General features: G+C 42.4%; 1 protein-coding gene across 10 annotated transcripts in view; it reads left to right on the forward strand.

The window, feature by feature from the left end:
• CADPS (calcium dependent secretion activator) overlaps positions 1-25,979 on the forward strand; it is a 440,985-nt gene that overhangs the window by 186,768 nt on the left and 228,238 nt on the right. For all 10 annotated transcript variants that reach the window (XM_045529934.1, XM_045529931.1, XM_045529936.1 and 7 more), the window contains 3 exons: positions 6,961-7,041; positions 18,376-18,609; positions 23,111-23,232. In XM_045529934.1, the coding sequence (XP_045385890.1) occupies positions 6,961-7,041; positions 18,376-18,609; positions 23,111-23,232 (437 nt within the window). The remainder of the gene's footprint in view (positions 1-6,960; positions 7,042-18,375; positions 18,610-23,110; positions 23,233-25,979) is intronic.

Genomic DNA, 25,979 nt, shown 5'->3' on the forward strand with positions numbered 1-25,979 from the left:
GGTTGGGAACTGACACCATCCCAGCTGTAACTTTCCAGACTGCAGTGCACCAAGAAGGCAGCATTCTCTGGAGCAGTTTGTCTCTGAAGGAGGATTAAAAAAACATGGTGCTATGGATAAAAGGAGGGCCGTGCCAGCTGATGGGAGTGCTTTATGGAGAGGCGCCTCCACCCTCCTCCGCAGTGACTGTTGGCAGCCTCTGTCTCAGACAGTAATCTCTGGAAACCCACGGCCCCGGCTAAGAAGTAGAGAGGAAACAAAGCGAAGAGATTGAGCTAATCCAGGGTCAGCAGGTTAGCTTTCACTGTAGCTGTTTAGAGGGCCCCCTGCCTCCGTCTCCCAAAGCCCAGAATTGAGGATGCTTTATCAGGAATATAACTGGTTATAGGCCAGCAAAGTTTACTTTACCTATTTCTGCAAAGAATGACACTTTCTGGGACCCAGCCACTGAGCAGCAAGATATAGCAAACTAAAAGTTGGCAGACTGGGAATTTGGTCCCAGCTCTGTCGCTGATTATTGTGTGACTGTGGGCAGGTCACTCTCCCTCTGTGAGTCACAGTTAATTAACACAGTCTTGTAGCTGGTTCTGCTGCCATTTTATTCTTCCACCAGGTATTTACTGAGAGCTCACTCCGTACTTGCTACCATGCTATACAAGTAGCACCTGTATACGTAGGTGCCAGGGACACAGAGCTGAGCAAAATCACACCCATCCCTGCCCTCATGGAGCTTACAGACTAGTAAGTAAACATCAAAAAATCACACGAGTACATGTAAAATTATATCATGACGAGCGCTAATAAAAGAGAGGTGTGTAGTATGTCAGGAGAGATTCACCGAGTCTGAAGGGGTCAGGGAAGAGTTTGCTGCAAAGCTGAAGGCTTTACCAGCCAAACAAGAGACAAGGAAGAGTGTTCCAGGCATGAGGAACAGCCTGTGCAAAAACCTGGCAGCAGGAGGAAGGTTTAGCCCTTCCAAAGGCCTCAGCAAAGGACTTCACGGAGCACACTGAGGGAGGATGCGGGGGGACCGGGAGAGGTCGCAGAGCTCAGCGGGGGTCAGATCCGCAGCCTGAAGTTACTACATCATCTCTAAAGCTCCTTCCAGCCAGTCTGGATCATTTTCATTTCAGTCCTGAGGCTAAAGTTGGTTCATTTACTCTGAGGCTGAGTATCATAGATTTTTTCCAGAAAGCAGAACAATTATTCAAATAATGCATAAAGCAATCTGCCTGTTTCTGTTTACATTTTCTGTGTATTTGAATCACATCCTCTCTTTGCTTGACTGAAAGCTGCCCCTTGGCAGTGATAACGATGACTTTGGAAGAGTCCAGAGAATTCTTCCATCATGTGAGCACAGAGAAGTCAGTCCTTCCCCGGGGAAGCTGGTACCCAAGGACGTCTCCCAGGCACACTGTCAAGGCCAATCCTCCAGGGGCTCTGAGGCTAATGAGGAGGCTCCCAACCCAGGCCCCATGGCAATTTCGTCATCACCCTAGAGGTCAGACGGGGCATCCTCAGGTGGGTCCCTCTTTTCTGAGTTATAGCTCTGTTTGCACAGTGGGAGCACTTCCCCCCACAAAAATTCTGTCCAGAGACATGAGAAAAGCAAGGAGCACAGGAGAATCGCCTAGGTGAGCATATCCCGAAATGTGTTCCTGAGTGTTCAGATGTGTTTCCCACATGGGCAGATAAATTAGGGAAACATGGGCTGCATGAGGTTGCCTTGGTGCAGGCTTCTTACTAGTGTGTCTCGTGGCTCTCCAGAAAGCGGACAGAAGCAGCAGGTTTCCAGACTTGATGTGACCCCAGAACACTTTCTCACTGAGCATGTAGAGGACCTGCAGGACTAACGTTCCCTAGTATATAATTTTGAGGAATGCTTATCTAGGCTTTTCGGAGAATCCTAGAACATAACAGTGTAGAGCTTATCATTTCTCAGATGAAGGGACTGTGGGCAGACAGGTCATGACTTTGGCCCAAGATCCCACAGCTAAGGGCAAATCGAGGACCAGAACACAGTCTCCTGACATCCATTCCAGGATTCCAGGGCACCCTGCCACCGTCCGGTTTCTTTCTTAAATCACAAACGCAGAGAGGAAAGTTAACATCTGGTGAGTGCCTATTCTAAAACAGGGATAGCTCCAGAAACTATTTGCTAAACTATAGGACCTACCATGTGCCAGCAACACACTGGGTGCTTTGGATGTATATCATCTGACAGAATCCTCAGAACACGCTGGGGTAAGTATCTTATCCCAGTTTTATAGACAAGAAAACTGAGGCTTAGAAAGATTGAATTGCATATTCAATCCCTTTCAGTAAGGAAATGGCAAAGCCAAGATTTGGACCGAAGTTGTTCTGACTTCCTTTGCACAATGCAATTCATTGTCTCATTGTGTCCTTTCAAGATACCCATGCAAGATAAAAGTTATCTCCACTTTGTAGATGAAGAAGTTGAGATTCACCAAGGTTAAGAGACTTGACAAGGTTGCACAGCTAAGGAGCAGGATAGATAGGCGCAGCTCCACTCTGCTGGATCTCAGGGCTGTGTTCAAATTGGCCCTACAGCAGCACTACCCTGAGTTCTCATCTCTGCATTGATTGAAAGAGTACCTGCCACCAATAAGCCGAGAGAGTCGCCTCTGGTAGGCTTGAACTGATGGCTTGGGAGATACCTGTCTGCACTTACGCGGTGCTGGGCTCAGTTCTCCATCACTTAAAGGAAAAGCCCAAGAAAATGTTTCCTTTGGCTTGACTGACAAGTCAAAACAACAGCCCTGCCTCTGCTTGACCTCTGCTAGTAGGAAGATTATTTGTCTAATTAGGTAAAGAGCCTTTATGCACATGTACATTTTTGAACCCTAATGAGCTGTCAGTGTGAAAGGCTTGCTCTTGCCTTGGTTCTCCAGCTGATCTTTCCTTTCCTCGGTAGAAAAGACCAGTGCAATAAACAGAACCTCGTTTCCATGGAAGCTCCTTCTCTGGCTTTTTCTTTCCAGCCCTTGAAAAGGTAATTACTTGATTTCTCTTTATATTTTTGGATTTCATACAGTGGGGCTGTCAAGCTTCCCCGTTGAGGATGGCCTTCTCTATCATGCCAGGCTATTTTAGGGAGCTTCCGTTGCATCTCCCTTGTCACCCTCTCTTCACATCATTAGGTGTCAGGCAGCAGTGTCCGCCTTCTGGTCACTCCTGCTAATTAAAGTCTAACAGAGCAAAGGGACTTGACCCCGCAGGATGTGGGAGACACAGAAAAACCAGGGAAATTTGTCAAGAGAGGGGAGCCTCTGATCACATCACCTCCACCACCTAGACTGTCAGACCAAGACCCCACATCCCCACCGGGGAGAGACATTGTCCCATCTGGCGCCTCCTATTCCGAACCTTTGACGCCCCATGGTGGCCCATGTCAGAAATGCAGCCAGCACGGACTGCTCTAATAACAACACATGTAACAGCAGCCACCATTTCCTGAGGGTTTCTTGCATGCCAAGCACTGGGCTGAGCATTTTATATCCATTGTCTCAGTTAATTCTTACGACAACCTTAGGTAGAGGTCTCCTGATTATTCAGATGAGACCTGAAGCACAGAGAGGTTAAGTAGTTTGCTCCAGGTCACACAGCTATTAAGTGGCAGAGCCAGGATAAGGACACGCCCATTGCTATCATGTTGTAGGGAAGAATCTGGTACTGCTACAGCCTCCCCAAGCGAAATCAATCAGTCATGACAAGTGACAGAGGGTCAACATTTCTCCACCCCCCCCCAAGTGGTGGCACTATGTGTCAAATTGGCCCATGTCTACAAGGAACAAAGTGGGAGTGCTAAGTTAGTTAATTGTCAGGATCGATTAGAAGCAGGCACTTAAGAAGGAAGCCAACGTAATGCAGAGCTGAAGAGTTGTGATTTGAGGCCGAGCAGACTTGGTTTCAAATGGCTCATACCACTTTATCAGCTATGTGAACCGTGGCATTTTCCTCAACTTACCAAGACTCAATTTCCTCATCTGCTAACATGGGACCAATAATGGTACCTACCTCATAAAGTTGTTTCACATGTGGAATTTCCCAAACTGCTCTGTGGAATATTTGTTTTTGGTGGAATAGTTGTGTAAAAGACAAAGTTAAATGCATTTAAACAGACTTTTTTGCTCTAGAATTTCTCAGTCTTGATTATGCTAATATCTATTATAAATTCTCAAGAGGGAGCAGCATTTCCTGACCCCAGAATCCTTTTTCCTCAGGGAAAGCATATCAACATCTGTTTCTTGGGACCCTTTAGAAAAGGCTGTAAAACAGGTCATAGGGTATTTGGTGTTTGGTACAGGTATCAGTAAATGCTAACCCCCTCTCCTTTACGCCCAAATCATACCTGTTCTTACTAGTTTAAGCTCCATGGAATTAGAGACTGGGTCTGTCTTGTTCCTTTCTGTGTTCCAGTGTCTTAACATTTCAAGGCATTCCATAAAAAACTGATGAGTGAATGAGTGAATGGGTGAACTAATGAATGAAAGGACACATAAAGCTTAAGGTCGACCTTGCCTGCTCATCGTCATCACCAGCACTCTCCGCCATTTCCAGTTGCATTCTGTGAGGCCCCTGGGAGAACTCAAATGCCTCTGGGAAATTTAGTCACGGGGCTGGTTCTGTTGGGCTGTGTTTTCCCCTTTCAGTTTTAACCTGAGTGAGCCTCATATCTTTTGACAGAATTCCCAACTTCAGCCCCTGCCCCAATCATTCTGCTGCTTCTCCGAGAAGCAGTGGAGTGTTTCATTTGCATGTGTACCTTGAACAAGACATCCGAGTGTTCCCGGTGGGTTTACACCTGGATCTGAAGAACTCATGGGCTTTCCAAGGGAATAAAGGAAAAGCAGCTCATTGGAGCTTAAAAACAGCACTGAAGACACTGTGTTTCCCACCTGGGCCTATCGGAAAGTGTGATCAGGATGGACCCCTGGTCAGTGGTGGGACTGCTTGCAGGTGCTTCTCTCTACATTTGTTTAGAACATGATCTCCAACTGGTGTTCTACGAGCATTATGCAAAAAATAAAAATTTACAGTTTCAGTTAAACAACAGTTGAGTTGGTCCATGTCTAACAGATTTCTTTACTGTAGAACTTCTCAGAGACTTTGTGCCTTTCAACACGGCTTTTCCCAAACTTATCTGTCGATTCTTCTGGAGCCCTTCTGAAAACCTTTCTTCAGAAGTATCTAGAATTATTGTTCAGCAGAACATCCTTTGGAAAATTCTGCCTTACTATATGTAGCCAAATGTTGCAATCCAGTTTTCATGATCTAGGAAACAGACCTTCTCTCTAAAACTGTGGAAAGAAGAAGATAAAGCCTTGCTAATTCCTGAACTACACAGGGTGATAAAAATCACAGCATAATGCCAGATGGATTTTTTATGTGTTTTGTAAAATAAACCAAAGAAGATTAATTATGATGCTTTAGAAGTATGATTATAAATTTTCTAGTGTTATTTATATCACATTCATCATATTAGAAATAACTTATTTTTTATATCATTGCATAGTATAAGTGACAGTCTTTTTTTTATAAGCTTGGAGCTTAAAATTTCTGAATAAAAATAAATTTTAGAAGAAAGGGACTTAGAAAACTCACATATTTCTTATGTGAGTTTCTCTGTTGCAGTGAATCAACTCCTCCACTGTAGTGTGAAAACAGCCGTAGACAATATGTGAGTGAATGAGAACCACTGTGTTCCAGTAAGAAAACGCACATATTTCCTATGCTGCTTTTCGTTGTGAGTTAATATATACCAGAAAGAGGAATTTTATTTAAATGCTGCTGTCCCTTATTAAACTTTTCTATGAATAAATTATAACTTGCTAGAAAAAGCAGACCCAGTAACGCTTTGAAGGATAATGGCAGGGTTGCTTGGAAATAAAGAGGTAACTTCAATTCATAAAACAGGAATGACCAGCTATGGGCTGCCACCTGTTGTAAATAAAACTTTATTGGAACACAGTGACTCTCGTTCACTCACATATCGTCTATGGCCGTTTTCACACTACAGTGGAGGAGGTGATTCATCGCAAGGGAGACCTTATGGCCTCAAAGCTTAACGCTGTGATCATATGGCCCTTTACAGAAATGTTTGGTAATGTCTTTCATAGATTCATAGAAAGATGGGGAAAGGATGAAGATGTCTTAACCAACCCCTTATACTTTAGATGGAAAGCTGAAACCAGAGAAGTTAGGGACTTGTCCAGATTTATTTATTCTTGAGTGTTCTGATGTTTATATCCTAATATCAGAGAAGATAAGAATAGATTTCAACTTAGATACTAGTTCAGTTAAACAACAGTTGAGTTGGTCCAAGTCTAACAGATTTCTTTACTGTAGAACTTCTCAGAGACTTTGTGCCTTTCAACATGGCTTTTCCCAAACTTATCTGTCGATTCTTCTGGAGCCCTTCTGAAAACCAACACCAGCTGATTGGAAGTAGCCACGTGGAGGGCTGGTTGGGAAGGTCTCGGGGCTCAGGGAGAAGGAGTGCAATGACTGACTGATCTCCCACGGTCTGTGTGCACTGTGGGTATGCGCTGTGTCTGCTCCTGACATTTCTGATAGTTATATTGCCATCTCCTTCCTCGTCCATCTGCCGTGTAAGCACTTTCTTCATTGGGCCAAGTCAGAGGTGCTGGCTTGGGCCCTCATTAGAAACACCACTGCCCAGCGTTCCAGAAGTAATTGATCATTCCCGTGCAAGGTCATTCAAACGTCTCTCTTTCCAACTGCCTGCCACATCATGCTCTGCCTAGAATTAACTTGGGATTTCATTCACACTGGGTCTTACAGTGACAACAATCTATTTTTTAGTGAAATATGTCCATGGAGCATGGAGTCGGGGAGGAGGGTGTAGAATGGAAAGTCATGAGTTTATTGGCTTTTGTGACCCAAACTGAAAATGTCAATGTTTGTGCTTTTGTGCAGCTGGACAATCCAGATGAGCAGGCAGCCCAGATCAGACGAGAGCTGGATGGACGTCTCCAGATGGCAGACCAAATAGCCAGGGTAAGGAAACTTCGGGGATGTTTTCTGGGGACCAGGCCAAAGTCCCACTCAGAAAGCACACTGACGATTAAGGGCCCCCAAAAGATAAGGTGGAACAGCAGAGAGGAGGGAAGATGGGGACAATCACCCTGACTGGGCCCTCAGCCCTTGTCTCTCACAGCAAGCTCTCCCAGAGGTACCACATGCATTTTCTCCACTCCAGTGAAAACCCAAACTCAGGCTTCACCTTTCTTTTGAGTTCTAGACTCATATTTGCAACTGTCTATTGAACATTTCCGCTTAGACATTCCCTGGGCATTTCAGGTTCAAAATCTGGCTCCTTATCTTCTTCCTCCCACCCCACACATACCTACATTTCCTCCTCCGCGTGCATTCTATATCTAGTTACTTCGGATGAAGCCTCCTAGTCACTGACAGTTTCTCCTTCCTCTCCACAACACCCCACACTCACTCAGCCACCCAGCCTCCCGGGGCTGCCTCCTCAGTGTGGGGCCCAGACCGCTTCCCTGCTTTCCAGCACCCCTGCCCGTGCCGTGGCCCCAGCTGTCACCCTCAGCACCTGCGTGTTGCCATGGCCTCCTAGTAGGCATCCCCTTCCTGTCCATCCTGCACACAGCTGCCATCCTAAAACTCATACACTGAACATCTCAAAACATAGCCTCAGAATCCTTCGATAGATTCCCTCATTGTCCCCAGAACACAATGACTTTCAAGGCTCTTAATCAACAGACTATCTTGTTCCTTAGTAACCTCATGTCTCACAACTCTCCCGCCAGAACCTCCCAATCCAGCTCCAAAGAACGTCTCCCTGTGGATATACCCAGCCCTTGCCAGGCTCAGTGTCTTTGTGCCCACTGGTGTCTCAACCGGGAATGACCTTTCTTCTCCCCTCCACTTAGCAAAGTCACCTATTCAGCATTCAGTACCTGCCTTAAAACTGCTTCTCTAGGAGCTTAGTGGCCAGTCAGTCCTCCCCACCTTGTGCTCTCGCCATACATGTGGACCTTTATTGTAGCAGTTCACTGAATAGGGACCATTTGTTTACATGTCCGAGTCTCCCGATAGATAGGACTCCTTTAGGGTTGGGATCATTTCTTATTGTCAAATGACAGCTAAATGTTATCTACTATTATGACCATCCCTGCCATATGTGTTATTATCAATAGCAGTAACACTAATAGTATTTATTGAGCCCTGACTCCATGTTAAGTGTGCTAAATGCTTTCCATGCACCATCTCAGTCAATCGTACAAACAGCCCTCTAAGGACATGTCAGTTTCATTCTCATTACAGAGAAGGGAAATCCAGGCTGAACAGGACAGACATTGGCAAAGAGGCTGCACTGGACCCTGAACACAAGTTTGTCTAGATATCAGGCTTGGCATTCACTCCAGGTGCAAAATTTAAGGGGGCTCCCAGAAACTCAGCAATCAAAACAGATGATTTTTAATAAAATACTTTTAAATTATAGTTAACAATGCAAAATCCACCAAGAACAAATCATCAACATTTTAAATAACAACCAGCTCCTACTTGTTCCTACTCTAGCCACAGGCCCTGAGTGCACATGAGGGAAGTGGCTGTCAGAGATGGCAGGGAGGGTGGCATGGGGTGGAGCTTAACATTCAGCCTTTTCTCTTTATGGAGGGAGGCATCTCAAGACTTGGACATATAGGAAGGAATCCTACTGGATGAGAAAAAAGAGACAGATTCCAAGGAGCATGACTATCCCTCTGTTTGTGCTCAAGCACTCTTACTGAAATGTTTTGCATCTTGTTTTTTGGACACCTTTAAAGTTTATAGTCAAATCAGTCTGGTGGCTAAAAATAGTATGCAGTTAGGGATTTGGCTAAAGGTAGTGTAAAAGGTTCTTATGTTTTTAAATCCTGCTCAATGTGGGAGTAAACATTAATGAGCCTTTAGAGTTTACTTCTCCTGTAAACTCGATGTCTCCTATTAGAGGATTATCCATAAAAGGGAGGTCATGTGGTCTATTCTCCTGCCTGTTAGGCAACAATTACATTTGTAACTAATAAGCATTCATCCAATCTGAATAAAATCCCTCTCTCTCTCTCTCTCACACACACACACACACACGCTTCAAAAACAAGCTCGTGGCACCTTTATTTTAGTTGTTTTTTTACTTTGAGGCTTAACATGATAATTTAAAACTAGTGTTAGGCTAATTTTAATTTTTAAAAGACCCTAGACGAACAACTGGTATAAATGTGCCAAGATGCTCATCTCTGAACAGTAGATCAAAGAACCCTTTCCCCCAGCCCACACCACTAAATATTCTGAAGCTAAGTAGGATATTATCAAGTTACAACTAAGCCTTCTTGGATAATGAAATAGGCAGTTAAAGTGAATCTTGGTTATTATTTACAGAGAATGGAGAATAATTATAAAATATACGGAGAGTCCCCTAAAACATTTACGGTATTGAGGATTTCTATGAGTTGGACTGCCCACTACTGTCTCCTGTTGTCTTAGAAGTTGACTCTCTTCTTACGAAATATTCATTCATGCCGTGGCCTGCTTGCCACAGCTAGTTGATCCTAGAGTGAGCTCTTCACCCAAGGGGAACCAATCACAGTTCCCAGCCTACCCTGGCCACGAGTGATTGGTCTGGAAATGGACACTTGTTACAAACTAAACCAATGAATCCCTTCCCTGGGGCCTGTGGACTGTGGGCCAACAGGGCTGTATCTCCCAGAAAGATGCCTGCAGCCGTGTTCAATTTTTCCACGTAGGGAAAAGAAGATGAAAGAATGAAGCCAACAAACTCCTCATAGGAGAGAAACAGAGGTGGGGAAACTACACTGAGATATCAAGAAGGCCTCAGGATGTTTAAGTCCCTAATTCCAGTTATTCCTCAGCTTTAGCTAGGTATCTGCTTTTCCCTCAGTTTAGTCAGATTCCAAGAAAAATAATTTTCCCCTTGCCTAAACCAGCCTGGCTAATGCTGAGGAAAATGGCAAAATATCTCATCAACTAAAAATTAAATAAAATATCAAGATCTCAGGTATTGGCTAGTTCATGAAGAGATATTGAAACAAAGCACCTCTGCTTATCTTCTTTTAGCATGCCCTGATTTTTCTATTTCCGGCGTCACAGTGAATTTTAGTGAAGATGTGCAATTCAACCCATATGGCTAAGAGTTAGCTCCTGTAAATATCATAACCAGAAATTCCTGGATAAGATGTCACCCATCATATATAATTCACTCTGTTCTCTGAATTAAAAGGTGGGTAGAGCACTTTTGATTGTAAATAAGAGGCACCAACTCAAGGACGCTTATGTAAAAGATGGGATTGGGATCAAGAAGGATCTCACAGAGCTCCTGGGCAAATTGCAGCCATAACCCAGGAAAGAACCAGGAACCTCACAGTGGTCAGGACTTTCCCTCCACTTCTCATCTCTGTGTGTCACATTCATCATCCTTTTTCTCTCTGCAAACCAGCTTTCTTTGCTTCTCAAGGGAAAAGCATGCCTATCCCATAGTTCCACATGTTTCTTATGTGGCCAAATAGAGAATCATTCAGCCAGTCATCCTCCTTATCAAATCTTTTTCCTTCTCTCCCTTTTCCCCTCTTCTCAATACCCCCTGCAAATTCACAGTCCCAAGAATTGGACCTTTGGTTGGTTCAAGAGCTAACCCCTGGTACAATCAACCAATCCACAGTGGACAGTGGAAAAGAGGTGAGGGTCTCAATGAACACATGAATGCTGACGATAAATCACTTAGGGTGAGGGTGGGAAGCAGGAAGGCTGTGAGTGGAGTGGTCATTATGAATTGGGAGACACTGCAGATGTACCTAGTAGTAATAACTATCACTTACCACTTACATAGTGTTCTCCTGTGTGCCAGACTCTCTGCTAAGCATTCTACATTTGAGAGTCTATCTAACCATCCAACAACCTTATGAGAAAGGTCCTGTCATTATCCCCATTTCGTAGAGGAGGAAGCTAAAGCAGAGACATTGGAGGACTTGGCCATGGTCACTCAATGACCAGAATCTGGACTCTCCACCAGTATGCATACTACCCTTGCAAAATACCTTCCCAAACATAGGTCCTCATTTTCCTCCTCATCCCAACCCAAGGATCCAGTATGCCCTTCACCTAGGCTTTCACCTCCCCTCATCCTGACCACTCTCTCTGCTGATCAATCCTTTATTAAATGTGTCAGGAACTGGCTGTGTGATTTCACATAAACTCTCATTTAGACCTGTGATGGACAATCCTTGGAGTTTCACTAATTCTCCCAGTTTAGGCAAATCAAAGAGTCTCAGTGATATGCCGAAGTTCACTCAGCTAGTGAGCGGGAAGCTGAGTCCTCTAATTCCAAGTTTCGTGCTATCTCTTTTGAGCAATCAGATGAGAGACAGGAAGTTACTATAAGACAGTCTTCCACCCCATTCCTCTCTTCCTGGTGGTTGCCCCTCCTGGAAACTGCTTTCTTTCCTCCACTAAAAGTTGCCGTGTATTCTCTTCGGTTTATCTGGAAGCAACAGAGTTCAGCGAAACTGGCTCCTGGAATTCAGAATCCTCTCTACCTTGATTTTCCTGGAACCTGGAACCTGGTCATTCTGCCAGTAGCATTTATCACACATTTCCACGAAAGGATTTTGTGTGTCCTCTCTTATTAGGAGAAAACAAGGGTGAAAAAAAGTTGGCTTGCCCTTACCCACAACTTTGTACTATAATCTATCAATTCAATCACACCGACATCCCACAAATCATCAGAGACAGCTACACAAGAACATCAGACAGAGATGGTCTCACTGTGAACATCAGTCATGCTGCCTTAAAAGTTCCAGGAAGAGATCTGAATGCATTTTTTTTAAGCTGGTAGAAAAGACTTCGTAATCCCTGTTCAAACATTTTCCCAAATCCTCTCATGTTGATATTAAAGTGTTCCCAAATTTCACCCAGGAATTAAGTCTAAGTCATTTAAATTGCGTGATCAAAAGTTGACATTAAAGCTTAACCAGGCAGATTGTTGCATTAGTGCTGCTGTGATATTTGCCAGTTCTTTTGGCCACATTTTAGGGTAAAATTCCAAAATTCTTGAGCTAATTATTTAAGACAAACAATATAGCTTTTTGTAGTAGTAGTGGCAGAGGTCTAGGAGTGAAAACACCATTGGTTTTTCAGGCTGTCGTTTGAAATGTGGAACTGCCATTTAGACTCCTCTTCTATGCAGAGCAAAATTAGCATCTCATACCCTGACCCAATTGCAAATATCAGTGAGAAATAATATCCAAATATTTCTCTGGTGGAAAAGTTCTGTTCTACGCACTATCAAAAATCAGATAGAAATGGAATCCTCTCCTACCAGAAAATGATACAAACCCCCAGCTTGCAAACTAATGTTGTTGGACCTGACATTCCTGCTGTGGCATGAAGTATCACAAGTATCCAGCACACAATAAGAGTTTATTTTAATTTTTTACCTGAAAAAATGTGTGTGGGGAAGGAACATTTCCCTGACTCTGGCCTTTGTCAGATAGCTAAGAACCCCAGGAAAATCTGAGTTCAAGGAAAAATCTAAGTGCCAGGCAGGTCCTCTGAAGCTTGTTGAAGTGGAGGGAAGCCCATCCAATTCATTAAAGCTGGGCAAGTAAGACCAGCTGGGTAAAGAATCCAATCCAAAAAAATTTCATGCCTGAGCCCAAAATGCCTTCTAATGTCTGTGATACTGATTTTGACAGATTACTCCTAAGACCTTCTTTCCCTCCTTTAATATGCTCACCCCTTCCTCATCTCTCCCTACACTACCCTACACTGTGCATGTTGACTGGGCAATGGCGGAATGGCCATTGCTGCAGAGGGCTCTGCTGTCACCAGCCCTCTTCTGAGTACTACAAAACAAGGTGACGGGTGCAGGGGGCACCATGATGAGAGGTCCCAGAGGACTGCCTCAGCTCTGTTGACATTTTCAGCCAGATAGTTGTGCCCTATGATATCATAGCTGAGAACATGGGCTCCAGAGCCAGTCTACTGGGTTTCAGACTCAGCTCTTCTGATTACTGCTTTAACTTGTCTGCCTCATTTTCTTCCAGAAAATGGGGATAAATAGCATCACTTGCCTGAGTGGGTTGTTGGAAGCTTTAGGTGAGATAAAGCATGTAAAGTGCTTAAATTAGTACCCAAGACATAGTTAGCACTCAGTAAATGCCACCTAGCATCATTATCTGTACCAGTCACTGTAATTACTAGTAGTATTATTGTTGGTAGTGATGGTGGTAGTAGCATAGCACCTGTGTTTGTGTGTGTGGAGAGAGAGAGAGAGACAGACAGACAGTAGTCAAAATGTATTCATGTTTGTTATTATCTCTTACCCTTCATAATAATTCTATGAGGTTTTTAATCCCCATTTCAAATGCAGAAACCAAAATAGAAATCTGTCTAAAGCCCCAAAGCTAGTAAGTGGCAGACCCAGGATTGCTAGTCGAGTCTGTTTCACAAACGTGGACTGGATAAGTTTCCTTGGTGCCCTCCTTGTCCTCTGTGCATACCTCTGTGGCTTCATGTGTCACACAGTGTCCAGTGAGTCACTTTCTGGCATGTCCCCCCCTTACTTACCATCGCCCCCCCTGCTGACCCTTTCATCCCTAATGACAACCATAGCTCCTGACACATGGTGGGGGCCCTGGGAGTGTTTGAGAGATTGGATTAAAGGGCTGCAATGCTGTTGGGAAGCACCTATGTCTAGAAATGTCTGTCGGTCACATCCCTCCTTCTGATCACTTGCCAGCATATGTCATCTGAGCCTTTGGGGCCTAGGGAACCTCTCTCTAAGTTAGAGTAGTCTTGTAAGCGTTTACACATACATACCCCATTCATCCTCTGTGAGTAAAAATCCAAAAGCAGAAAAGAAAAGCCAAAGGCTAAGGAAGCTAAGGGCTGTTAGAACTTTCAAATGCTGTCTTTCAAGATGCTTCAAAAATCCCTCTGAGCATAAATAACTCTGGTGGGAATTGTCCTTGGAAGGCCATCGTCATTGAGGAATGTTATCAGCCCAAAACAAAAATAAATGTCCAGCCGAGATTTTCTTTGGAGGACTTTGTCTACCCATATGCTATGTCTCCCATAAAGCAATATGAATAAACAATTCTTTTGTCAAGGCTAATTTGTTTTTATGCTTGGAAACGTAGCAATAGAAATGGACGACTACATTTTCCTTATTTTGGCACAACTTCAGCTTTGAAATGTGTTTGTAATGGGTCTGCCACTGAAAACTCCACTTTGGAACCTCAGCCTAGATTGACAGAATGCTATTTCTTCTCAAGGCTTAAGTACTCAGAGCAGAAAAATGACCTTGTTTTCCTTGCAGATTTCAGTTTTATGAGCCTTTTTTTATGATATCATTAGGAACTGTCCAAGTTCTGGAAGGAGTGATCATTCTTTGGATTTTTCCAATATTCTGCTAGATAAAGTTTGGTGGAAGCTAACTCTGGGCTACAATGGTGTTGTCTGTGACCAGTGGGTCTTGTTTGAAGATGTCAAGACTATGGAGTTAAATGGCATTGAGTGAGTCCCAAAGATGGGTGTGATAAGAGGAACTGCATTTAATAATACTGTCAAAGCTTCAGGAAAGAACCCACTTCACAAGCACTAGTTTTTCTCTCCATCCCCTGGCAACTGCAAAGCCAGCAACTGGCAATAAAACTCACACAGAGCACATACCGAGTACCCCCTCCCCAATACCATGTCATTCATTAAAGTTTGGGCCCCCACAGGAGAAGGAAAGCTATAGGTTAGTTTAATTGCCTTCATGCTCTTGGGATGCAACATTTGCTCCTTAGAAACCTTTAATGTGGCCTAGGGACTACTCTCGGACCATGAGTTAACCTATCTCAGTCTTCCCTTAACTCTCCAAAAGGGCCATGTTCCAAAGGAGATGAGGAAATATCATATGACTACATATATAGAAGTTATGTAGACCTTCTTGGATTCATGGTTGCCTATAATATTTTCCATGGGAAGGAGAAAAGAGCAGTAGCCCTATCTTAGCCAACCAAATCTGTTGGCACACTCTTCTCCATCCATCAGATCCTTAGCCCAAAGTTCACCTCCCTGGGAAGCCACCCCTGATTCTCTCAGGAAGAATTCACATCTCATATATACTTCCATTACAGCATGTACTTTGATGTTCCCTTATAGATCTTTCTCCCCACTTGCTGTAAAGCTCAAAGAAAACAGTTTATCTCCTCTCATCATGAGCCTCCTAGTGTCTGGCACTGTGCCAAGAACAGTGTTTATGGCAGTAAGAGTTTTCTAAGTGCTGGTGGCCCAGAAGCCAAGTCATCACATCTTCACAGACTTTTGCATGAAGGATACCCAAGTTCTGGGGCTCAAAGTTGTCCCTGATCAAGTCCAAGAATGACAAAAATCAAGTCCACTATGCAGAAGTTTTAGAGAAATAAGACTTTCAGGATTCTTTTGTGTTGAATCATTACTAGCGCCTGTGGAGACCATCAGCCTATCATCTTATTTCAGAAGGATTGATTCATCCTGCTTCTCCTCTCACATTCACCCACAGTGTGTCTAGAAAGCACCACACAGTAGTGGGCTGAGCCCAGTTTTAAAGCAGGAAGTGACTGTGCTAAGAGGTTCCAGAAGGAACCGGTACTCTAATGTTGCTGAGTAGATTTCAGACCCCCATACTCATTTACATGGAAAAGTAGAATCTCAGTGTTCTTCCAGAACTTAATGTATCATCTCTCCACCTCCTCCTCACAGCTGAGTTTTAGCTACAATGATATTTAATATGAACAATTTTGACAAGCTGTCAATCATTCACTCAACTCATATGTGTTGAATATTTATTATGTGCTAGATACCAAGAATTCATCAGGGACGTCAAGATAGGTATGGTCCTGATTCATGGCCCAGCAGGAAAGACAAACATTAAACAAATAAATTTTATAGTTGATTCATTAATTATAACAAGTATCTTAGTCCATTTGGGCTGCTGTAACAGAATACCACTGATGGCTTATAAACAACAGAAATTTGTTTCTCATGGTTGTGGAGGCTGGAAAGTTCAAGATCAAGGCACCAGCAGATTCAGTGTCTGATGAGGGCCCACTTCCTGATTCATAGACAGCTGTCTTTCACTATGTCTTCACATGGTGGAAAGAGCAAATGAGCTGTGTGGGACTTCTTTCAAAAGGGCACTAATTCCATTCATAAGGGTTCTGCCCTCATGATCTAATCACTGCCCCAAGGCAAACCACCAAATACCATCACATTGAGGATTAGGTTTCAACATATGAATTTTGAGGGGACGCAAACATTCAATCCATTGCAATAAATGTTATCAAGAAGCTGAGCTAGCAAGTCGAATAAGAGGACCCAACCTAGGGAAGTAAAGTTTTGAAGCTGAAATGTGGAAAATGGCAAGAAGGCTGTGAGTTACCCAGAGAGGTAGGGAAAAGGGGAACAACACTTATAAAAGCCTTCAGTTAGGAAAAAGACTGGCACAGCACAAAGGTATCTCCAAGCTCTATATAGAGAAACCACTATGTGTATTTGACTGAAGCTTCAAAGTGGCAAGGAAAAAACACCCTTCTAGCTAACTAGTGAGTAGGGGGATTATTGAAAGGAAAATAATAGCTTCTTAAGGAACTGAAATATAAGAGGAATAACTAGGCCTGTCGTAATTAGAAAACCAGTGAAAGTCAAAGAATTTTTCTGTAACTATAGAAGCTTCTTCTCTCCTTTTCTCTCCTTCTCTCTTTATGTCTCTACCTATTTCTTCTTTGGCAAGTGCCTTATTCTGCTTTGACCTCATCCAGCATGGCAGTCAACTCTGAGTCTATGTGATCTTCCTATTTCAACTTCACCAACCAGTTGTAGTCTCAATGCCTCTTGGTTCAATAGCTTGAGAGAGTAAATCTGAGTGATTACTGGCCACTTAATAGAATTAGCTGTTTGACTTTGAGTCAGGTGCCCATGTACTAGTCATCTTAATTGTTGCCACATAGAACTGGCAAACCAATTCACATTCCTTGTGATTGAGGTGGAGTCCTAATCCCCAGGCACAGGGATGGGGGACGTAACTCATGCCCAAGCAAATAAGCACATTACATTACTGGCCATAGAAATTGACTCAGGTTATGTACATAAGTTAGACTTTGGGTGAGAATCCTGGGATGAGAGACTTCCCATCTTCCATGGACATTATGAGAGGAAACATTTCACTCTTCCTCTAGATAGCGTGATGTGATGTTATGAGGTACAGATCTTTACAACATTTCTGTGACATTAAGGGTGCTAGATTGAGCATGGAGCCACCCCAGAAGAACCAAACCTAGGATGTTGAGGAAAATCTCAGTTGTGGTGACATCATCTGAGCCCTGATTCCGGCCTCTTTGAAGCTGGATCTACTCCAGGATATTTACAAGCCAATAAATTTTGTTGTTGTTGTTTAAGCCAGTTTGAGTGGCAGGTTTTTTGTCATTTTCAAAAAAAAAAAAAAAAGTCAAACTGATTTGACTTGCTTCCCATCCCATCAGTTATGGAGCAGGGCTGGGGAGGACAAGTTCATATTCTATGTGGGAAATGATTCCTTGAGACGGTAATTCAATCCAAAGCATACTCAAGCCACCTGGACAACTTGGAGGTGTAAAGAAACAAATAGCGTGGCTAGAGCGTGTTGCCATTACAACTGAATTCATAAGCAAGGCAAGAAAAAAAAACAAAGGTCCATTCTGATACTAAATTACTCTCTCTTCTTTTCTGAAGAATTTTAATCACATTGTTCATTGCTTCATTAATTTTTTAAATTTTTCTTGAAAACGATAACTATTCTTCTTGGAAATAGCCACAGACTATGTTTGAAACATCTCAAATGAGCTCCTTCTGAATTATTCATGTGAGAAAATCTCTATAGATCTCCAGAAATAGGGTGTCTTTCTGTTTCCATAACTTAAAAACAACTGACTGCATTTTGCTAAAAAGAAAAACTGAACTGAAACCAGATTTGAAAAATATCATCCCATTTTTCTTCCCACAAATTGAATTTGCTGGAGAAAACTGGGGACAGGATAGATCATAATAGATAGAGCATTTATTTGACTCTTTCTTGCTATATGTTTATGCATGTGTCTCTTACCTGTTAGATTTTTTACAGTCACTAGAAGGCAGGCAGCTGTGTCCTCGGCTAGGCTGAATATTTTTCTGGCACAAGGCCATGAAATCTAGGTGAATTTCACTAGTGGTGTGTGTGTGATTCTAACTCTGGGCTGTGAGACAAAAACCTTCTGTGTGAATGAGGTCTCTATTTACTCCTCTGCTTACACTTTTCTTTTTCTCCAAAAGGAACGCAAATTTCCCAAGTTTGTGTCCAAAGAAATGGAAAACACATACATTGAGGAGCTGAAGTCCTCTGTCAACTTGCTCATGGCCAACTTGGAGAGCATGCCCGTATCCAAAGGTGGGGAATTCAAGCTCCAGAAACTCAAACGCAGCCACAACGCTTCCATCATCGACATGGGCGAGGAGAGTGAGAACCAGCTGTCCAAGTCAGACGTCGTGCTGTCTTTCTCCTTGGAGGTAAAAAGCCCTAAGCCCTTGAAAGTTTCCTGGCACAGCAAGCAGCACATGGGTGATGGGATGCATCACAATCAGCTTGTTTTCCCCCTTGCACCCCAGGAACAGTTATTACAAGAACAGCTCGCTAGGTCAGCTAATCAGCAAGTGATTCCTCATCTCCACCAGCCCACATTTTTCTTAAGGAAATACAATCTTAAGAACCACCTACTAAATTTAATCTTGCATTACTTTCCCTGTGTTAAAGCAGTGCTTAAGGATTTTGTAAAGGCCTTATGCAATGTAGAGAGTTTAAAATTTTGGCAACCTGTGTTACAGTTAGGAGAGAGGCAATCTGGCATTATTTCTTGGTGAGTTGTAAATTTCCTTTCCCATTATCTTTCCTGTTGGCTACGTGGTAGAGAGTCGCTTGTTGTGGTGTAAACTTTGTTAGTGTATCTCAGCACCAAAAGTATTATAAGAACCCATTCAGGCCAGTATTGTGACAGAATGCTTAACATTCTGATCTACCTACATCAGAGTTACCTGGGAAGCTGGTTCAGTATGCAAACTCATAGACATCATCCAGACCTACTGAACCAGAATCTCTAGGGGGTGGGAATATAAAATTGTGTAGCCACTTTGGAAAATAGGTTAGCATTTTCTCAAAAAGTTAAACATAAAACTACCATATGACCCAACAACTCTACTCTTAGATATCTGCCCAAGAGAAATGAAAACACATGTCCCCAAAAAGACATGATTGCGAATATTGATAGCAGCATTATTCATAAGAGCCAAAAATGGAAACAACCTAAATGTCCATCAACTGGGGAAGAGGTGGACGACGTGTGATATAGCCATACAATGGAATGCAATTCAGCAATTAAAAGGAACAAACTACTGATACATGCTATGACATGGATGAACCACAAAAATATTATGCTTAGGGAAAGAAGCCAGGCACAAGAGACCACATACTGTTTCATTCCATTGATATGAAATGTCCTGAAGGCAAATCAACAGATTAATGTGGCCTGGGGAAGGGGGTAGGAATGGGCATAAGGGATATTATTGGGGAAGATAAACATGTTCTAAAACTAATTTATGATGATGGTCACACAACTTGGTAAATTTACTAAAAATCACTAAATTTACACCTGAAATGGGTCAATTATATGATATGTAAAGCATACCTCAAAAAGAAAGCATAGGCAAGGTGCAGCCCTCGAGTGAGTACTTTAACAAGTTCTGCAAGTATAATACTTCTTATTCACTCCAAAATTTGAGAACCACTTATAACTTATTAAAGCTCAAACCCCACAAGGACTTTATGAAGACCCTAGATTTGGGGAGACCAAGAGAAGAGATCAAATTTCTGTACATTTAATTAGAATGTGTAAAGACCGCATTAATTTTATACACCATCATTAAGGCTTGCTGTGAATTCACTGCAGGTAATTTGTTTTTCTATGCTCAGTTCGGATCAAGATACAGTGTTTTCAACATGTACTGTGCAGTTGGAAGAGGTAGTATTCAATTAAATATAGGGCATTTGGTGTGTGAAAAAATCATCAGTGTAATTTCACAGAAACTTTCCTTTTTTTTTTAATACTGCCACCTGAGGTACTGAACACATTTTCTTAGGTGTCTTTGAATTTGATGATTGCCAATTAGAGGTGGCAATTTATTCCCTACTGCCTCTTGTCTTCCTACAGAAAGGGGGGAAAAGAGGCTTGTTGATATTCATGAAGCTTTTAAATCTGTAATTTTCTAATTGTTTATTAGTACTCAATATTATGGTTGATTATCCGAAATATAGATGAGGGCAAGTTCCCGACCGTATTCCCTTGTATACATGATTCAAATGACTTTAAGTTGTAAATACAAGTATAGGATTCCCAAACACTTTTTAATTAGAACAGTAAATTGCAGCTCATAGCAAAACTGCCAGCAAAATCCATTGCGCATCTATTTGTGAATGTGTTTTCGGGGGTACGGCAGGGGGAGGCAAGAAAAGGGAGAGAGAGGATTTGATTTGCAAGTTAGTGCAAGACATATTTTATGTTCAGTATAGAACTGCATGGCTGGAACGGACACCAGAGAGTAGTTAACTTTGCAACACAGGAGCTAAGGTCAAGGATGTCCAAAGGCATGGCCTTGGGCAGGGAGAGTACTGCTGATGAAAAGCAGCAGGTACTTCTAGAATGCCACTACGGGCTGCATGCTTTATCATCATTAACCCAGTGAATCCCCACAACCATCTTTAAAGATATTTGTAGATGTGGAAACAAGCCTCAGAAAGATTAAGAAAGCTACAAATGATTACACAGCTAGTGAAGATGCATACTCAGGATTTGAAGTCAGATATTTTAAATTCCAAAAACTTTGCTCTTTCCACTGTGCTTTCCATTTCTTTGCATTGGTATGGTTCTCCCCAGTGTAAAAGTTTTCAGTTACATCTGTCCTCTCTTTGATATTCACAAAACAGCCACAGGATACATATTATTACCTCCACTTTATAGATAAGAAAACTGAGGCCCTGGAGATTTTTTCAAAAATAAAGGGATTTCAACATCAAGTCATTTGCCCAACAACATCGCATGAGCAGTATAGTGGTTCTCAAAGCTGTAGAAGCAGCAGCAGCAGCTAGGAAATGATTAGAAATGGAAAGTTCCCGGGCTCTAGCCTAGATCTACTGATCAGAAACTCTGGGGGTGGCGCCCAGCAAGCTCTGGCTTAACAAGCCCTGCAGGTGATCCTGGTTCACGCTGGGTTTAGAACCAGGAGGCTGTTAAGCAGCCAACCCGTGACTTGCTGAGTCCTGGCTCAATGCTAGCCCTATTGTGTTTCCTTGAATCAAGCCCATGAAAACAAATACATGTTTTGCATACCCATGTGCTCCTCCTTGTGTAATGCCATTACCTCTTTTGGAGTACACTTGAGTCATTTTCTCATTACTCATCGTAGATCTCTAATGTAGGTCATTTGTTTCCGATTTTTTAATCAATTTCTTATCTTTTCTCCTTCCGCGCTCACCTCTCTCTTTTCTCTCGATCTTTCTCTATCACAACAAGGCATACCACTAAAGATCAGAATAGCAGGTGATTGAATGCAGTTTGGGCAGTGGTGAGAAGTGACAGAAATTGTAAATGATATATCTTGGTGCATCGTGACACCAGCGTTTTCCGTCCATCTAGACCAGAGACTGTGCAGCTGCAGACATGTTTTTGTTTTGACTCAACAGTGTTGGCCTGTGCAGAATTTGTGTATTGTACTCCACCCCATTTGGATTATTGTCAGCATTTTAAAATCAGGTTTCTGACTGTGATTCTGATGCAGATTTCCATTTTCTGGTAGGAAAAAAATGGGGTATGTGACAACTCCAAACTGGGAAAATGCAAGGCAACAATGGGTTGCAACTGACAGCTGTTCCCTTGAGGTGGAGCTTGTGCTTTCCAATTTGCTTCAGTCCCCACCACTTCCTATCGCATCTCTAACTTTAATGCTGAATGGCACTTGGCCTTTGTCTTAGGACTTGCACTGCTGCTTATCTTATTGTAAAGAGAAAAGTGAATTCATGAGCCCATTTCTCTGTTAAGTGCTGAATCAAAAGCTAGACTATTTTTATTTTATGGGGTTTTTTTTTTAATTTTTTTGAAGAGAAGGAAAGAGAAGTTTATTAAGTTGTTGGCAAATCAGGAGGTTGGCAGATTCCTGTCTCAAAGTACCAATGTCCTGCTTCTGAGCAGAAGTACAGAGCTTTTAAAAGTTATGATTAATGCCATCCTCAGCCAAGACAATCTCATGACCTCAGGCAATTCCCCTGAGCCATCTCCTGTGGCACTAAGAACAAAGGACACTCTCCTGCCCCTCCCGACCACTGGCCTGAGGCGGGAGATGTAGGTTTTCATTCTCAAAAGGGGTGAGGAGTTTTGAAGAGATAGAAAACATTTTTACCCTTTTTCAGGCCATTCTCTGTTACGTATTCCCCACTGTCAATTTTACCCTTCCAGATCCATGGAAGGAGGGGTGATATAATGATTGATCTACTTCCTGCTGAATTGGGGCAGTGTTTTAGACAGAAGGTACAGCTTATCAGGTGAAAAAGGGCATAAGCAGTAACTACAACCATGAGGATTGACAAGGTGAAATGGACTGTCACCTTGCACACAATTAGACTACTTTTAAAGAAAGTAGGACAGAGTCTATTTTTTGGTGGAAATGACAAAATAGCTTATTTATTTAACATGAAAAAAGTAGCCCATTTATATTATCTGCCTGGCCCCTGTGAGCATCTGAATTAGTAAGCCTTGTCTTTCCACCTGGGAGGCAATAAGCTAAACCATGAGGAATCACATCTTCATGCTAGACTGATCCCAGCATGGCTGGTAGATACCTGACAGAAGCCATCAGATACCCAGTGGCTTTCTTTGTAACTTCTTCTCATCTATGTATTTTCCTCTGGGTGATGCTGCCCATGGGCACTACCAGTAACCTCTATTATGTGTGATTCTGTTTTCAGGTTGTGATCATGGAAGTCCAGGGCCTCAAATCCTTGGCTCCGAATCGCATTGTGTATTGCACAATGGAGGTAGAAGGAGGAGAGAAACTGCAGACTGACCAGGCTGAGGCATCCAAACCAACGTAAGTTATGTTTCTCCACGGTTCGTCTTACAGAGGTTGCTGCCATTGGTTCCCTTTTGGCAAACTCCAGAGTAAATGTCTGGCTTCCCCAGGAGATCCTAGAAGACTATACCTTGTTTATTTTTCAAAATGACTTGCCTACATTTTTTTTTTTCCTGGCAGCCATAACAAAAATTCTAATTCCTTCAAAGCAGAGGACTGAAGAAAATTAAAGAAATAGTCTTTTTCCTGGAGGCTTTAGGTATTCACCTTAGAGGGTTTAGTCACAACTTCCATTCTTCAATATGATGTGCAGGAGAGTTTGATATAAATTTGCTTTATTACATTTTTAAAATAATATTTGGTTTAAAGTATATTTTTTTCAAAATTTTTCTCTATGTGCCTTATTTGTGAACATAGTAGGAACACAGTAGGTTACACTGGATAGAATACATTAACTCACTAGGTCAACACAATTTTGTCAAATACTTACTGTGTGTGTAAACAAGGTATCGTTGCACAGTCGAGAGGAAAACAGTCACTGTTGTAGCCCTACAGAGCTCTTAGTTTAGTGGGGGCATCAGAAAAGAAATGATGCAAATAGATAATTATAAAGTTATAAATGGTAACAAAGAAAGAGTGCTTTGAGAGGAGCTAGGTAGGAAGGAGGAAGTGAACCAGTTTGTGGGGAGAGATGTAGAACAGCTTAGGACATATGAGATATTCAAGCTAATACTATGAAAGCTGAGGAATAGAGGTGGGTATGGAGGGCATTCTAGGCAGAGTGAATAGCTTGTGCAAAGGCCCTTGGTCAGCAAAGGCCCTGTGAGAAGGAGGAATTCAAAGCAGGCCAGTGGGGCTGGAGTTCAGAGATCAAGGGGTGCCATACACTGCCAGAGAGGCAGGCAGGGATGCTACCATGAGGTCCTTATTAGGCCATGGGGGCAAAAGCATGAGAAGACAGGATTAGAGATGTGTTTTGAAAAGATCGCTCTGGCTGCAGTGAAGGGGGCCAGAGGTCATGCATGAGCTCAGCGAGGATCCTGTTGCAATGGTCCACAGGAACAACGACGGTTCATTCATTTATGTCAATAGACTCTCAAGCCTCAAAGATTCTTGAGAGATCACTGCTCCCTTCCCTCCCTGCCCACTACCTCGCTCCCTTCCTTTTCTGTCTCAGTTAAGCCAGTCTAGGCTAATGAGCATCTTTTTGTGTTGGTGTTGATTCATACAAGAGTCATCAAAAGGGTAACCCCGAGTAGCAGCTCACTGCCCCTCCTCACCCAGAGCATTATGAGCTGTTTGGCAGAACATGAATAACTTACCAGGATGTTCAAACAAAATAGTTCAAAGAAAGCACTGAATGTTTCCTGGACTAGAGAAAATCTGAGGGCATTGTATGCCTTCAAGTGGTTCTTTGCATGAATAGGCAAAAGCCTCAGATGCTCAGAAGCTGGATGAAATTAATGAGTTGAGTGCAGCAGAAATGGAAACCAATGCACTTTGTCACATGCCACCCTCCCCCCCTTTTTTTTTTTTACAACTTAGTTTCAAACTGACAATAAATGCGGTTTCTTTTTTACTGCCATTGATGAAATCCCAATTTTTCTTCAAATAGTCTGATCATTTTCAATGCTATTATGTTATGCTGCACTATTTATATGTGCTTTTTAAAAATGTGTGATATATGGGGGAAGAAAAACCTATTTGGTGTTTCTGCCAACCTTTTAAGATGGTGGGCCCAATATGGTGTTATAAGAAGAGAAGGAAGGAGAAAGCTCTGATTATTCCAACAGGCTGTTGTTTCATATGAGCTATTTTAACTCCAAATGTATTTTCTATCATTTTATTTGGTGTAAAGGTTTTAGTTGCCAGGGAAAATGATGAGCTTATTTTCATGAGCTTATGAATGATTAAAACAAAATTTCAGATTATAAATAATTATACGCTGTTTGGGTCTACCTACTTGAAATACTCATTTCACATATATATGTATATTTACTTATAGCTGTACTTGTGGATTATGATGCTCATACACATAAACATCTCACATTGAAACATTTTGCTTTTCTAGTGAGAAATATACTTCTCTGATTCCCCTTCAATCAGTTGAGTAAATATTACCAAAACCCGACAGAGGGTTTTTTAATTTGTTTGTTCTTCAGTACGTTAAGAATGCAGGTTTCGTGGCCATGGTCAAGCCAAATCTGTCGGTGGTGACTACCTAGAGTGCTGTATTGAAAAGGGTTCTGAGGCCAAATCTGTATTCAGAGGGCAATAGTGCTAAGATCAACTTGTCATGTCTGCCATGGGAGGGGAAGGGGTCTGAGCACTCTCTGTTGGCCGTTTCTATGGTATGCCAAGGGGATATACCCAGAGTTTGAAATCTGACAGCCCTCATGTTTCTTCCTGTCTCTTCCTTCATCCTTTGTATATAGATTCTCCTTATACCCTTTACTGATCTCCCTTCTAAATCCACAATTATTTTCCCAGTACTCATCTTTGTCATAGTTCAGTCCTGGTAGTTTTCCTCTGCCTCCAGTTTTATCTGGTAGGATGAATGAGCCTGTCTGTGCAGGTCCATTTTCTGCCTGCCTCTCTAGTTTGGAATTACTCAGAATACTTTCCATCATTTCTTTGAAGCTTTTATTTCTTCCCCTTTTTCTCCACCCCTACTCCACCCCCCATTCTACTTACCATTTATCCCATTGCTAATCTCCAGCTGTCATCTCTGCTACTTGCTTTTGATTATCCCGAAAAGTATCCTT

The sequence above is a fragment of the Lemur catta genome, chromosome 18 (assembly GCF_020740605.2).
Source record: "Lemur catta isolate mLemCat1 chromosome 18, mLemCat1.pri, whole genome shotgun sequence".
NCBI classification, from domain to species: domain Eukaryota; kingdom Metazoa; phylum Chordata; class Mammalia; order Primates; family Lemuridae; genus Lemur; species Lemur catta.